The sequence below is a fragment of the Eimeria maxima genome, genomic scaffold (assembly GCF_000499605.1).
Source record: "Eimeria maxima Weybridge genomic scaffold, Emw_scaff2093, whole genome shotgun sequence".
In the NCBI taxonomy this organism is placed as follows: domain Eukaryota; phylum Apicomplexa; class Conoidasida; order Eucoccidiorida; family Eimeriidae; genus Eimeria; species Eimeria maxima.
Window position 1 is genome coordinate 1 of NW_013564973.1, and position 2,035 is coordinate 2,035.

General features: G+C 43.0%; 1 protein-coding gene across 1 annotated transcript; it reads right to left on the minus strand.

The window, feature by feature from the left end:
* Nucleotides 1–257: 257 nt before the first annotated feature.
* EMWEY_00057220 (transcription initiation factor iib, putative) lies at nt 258–1,550 on the minus strand (the record flags this gene model as incomplete). Its single annotated transcript, XM_013480582.1, has 1 exon — nt 258–1,550. A coding segment is annotated over one exon (1,293 nt), but the record flags the coding sequence as incomplete, so codon positions are not given.
* Between the last annotated feature and the right edge of the window lie 485 nt (nt 1,551–2,035).

Sequence of the window (2,035 nt, forward strand, 5' to 3'; positions counted from 1 at the left end):
GATATACATATACATATACATATACATATACATATACATATACATATACATATACATATATACATATACATATACATATATACATATATACATAAATATACGTATAAAGTATATATATTATTGTGTTTTTTTGTACAAAAAATAAGAATAAGAGTAATAAATTATAAATAAATAAATAAATAAAATAAATAAATAAATAAATAAACTAAATAAATAGATAAATAAATAAATAAATAAATAAATAAATGTATACATACAAGTAATTCCTTAGCAATTTCTTTAGCTCTCTCTAGTATATAATCCCTAAGACAAAAAGCCTCAGCAATAAGACGTAGATAAGAGAATGCAGCCTTGAGTTGTCTATCCTTATTAACAATACCTCCATCAGCAGCAGCAGCAGCAGCAGCAGCAGCAGCAGCAGATGATGAAGAAGAAGAAGATGTATTTATAGATGGTGGTGGTGCAGCAGCAGCAGCAGAATTCGTTGTAGCCTCATGCAGCATCTGTAGTCGTCTCCCCGATCCCAGCCCCCTAGAAGACGATCCCGATCCCAGCATCATAGATGTCCCTATACCTCCATCAGTAAGCCATGCATCTAATGTGTCTCCAATTCTATTTCTGTCTCCTTTGCTGCTGCTGCTGCTGCTGCTGCTGCTGCTCCCTCCTGTTGTTGTTAAATCGCTACTAAATGACCTCCACTCCTGCTCCTCATTAAGTACTCTCTCCTCTATTACGTACCCACATTCCCTGCATAATTGGTCTCCGCTGCTGCTATCAAATACTATTGTGCTGCTGCTGCTGCTGCTGCTGCTGCTGCTGTTGCTGCTGCTGTTGCTGCTGCTGTTGTTGTCAGCATTTGGGGTACAAAAGGGACAACATAATACACGCTTAGATGATGCATATAAACTAAATCGTGGCTTATTCCTTATTTGTCCTGGTCTTACTCCTCCTCCTCCTGCTGCTGCTGCTGCTGCTGCTGTTGCTGCTGCTGCTGCTGCTGCTGATACCGGCATTGCTGGCATCGTAAATGCTCTACTTAACATACCAGGAGAAGAAGATACCATCGGTATACTATAACCTCCTGTTGCTGTTGCTGCTGCTGCTGGTGCTGCTGCTGGGGCTGCTGCTGCTGCTGTTGTTGTTGCTGCTGCTGGTGCTGCTGCTGTTGTTGCTGCTGTTGTTGATGGGTCTTCACCAAGTACTGCAGCAAGTACAGAAGATGAAGAATTATCCACTATGCCATTGTTGTTGTTGTTGCTGCTGCTGCTGCTGCTGCTGTTGCTGCTGCTGCTGCTGTTGCTGCTGTTAATGCTGATGCTGCTGCTGCTGCTGTTCATACGTAGAGGAGAAGGAGATCCATTTACACCTGGTAAGGATGGTACAGAAAAAGAGACACAAGTTGTTCCTGCTGCTGCTGCTGTTGTGGTTGTTCCTGCTGATGCTGCTGGTCCTGATGGTGCTGGTGCTTGTGCTGCTGCTGCTGTTGCTGTTGCTGCTGCAGCAGATACTCCAAAGGAGCCCAGACGTTGAATCTTTGCAGGGGGCTGCATATTCATTAAATAAAAAAAGAATACAAAAAAAAACTGTTGCTGCTGCTGCTGCAGTTGCTGCTGCTGCTGCTGCTGTTGCTGTTTTCACTGCCGTACTATCACTGTGGTACAGTATTTACTGTAGAGACATGCAAGTTGCAGCAGCTGCTGCTGTTGCTGTTGCTGCTGTTGCTGCTGCTGCTGCTGCTGTTATATTTGCTAGTTGTTGTATGATATATGTTGCTGCTACGTCTTTTTATTTATTGTTTTTGTCTGTCTGCTGCTGTCAGCAGCAGCAGCAGAAGAAGAAGTAATAAGCAGCAGCAGCAGCAGCAGCGGCGCGAGTTTAGCTTGCTGTAGTTCTTGATGTTTCTTGTACGTGTATTTATATATATTTAGCAGCAAAAAGATACAGCATTAGCAGCAGATGCTGCTGTTGCTGCTGCTGCTGCTGCTGCAGCAAAGGAAGGAAGGAAAGAGAAGAAGGAAGATAAGAAGAGCAGCCC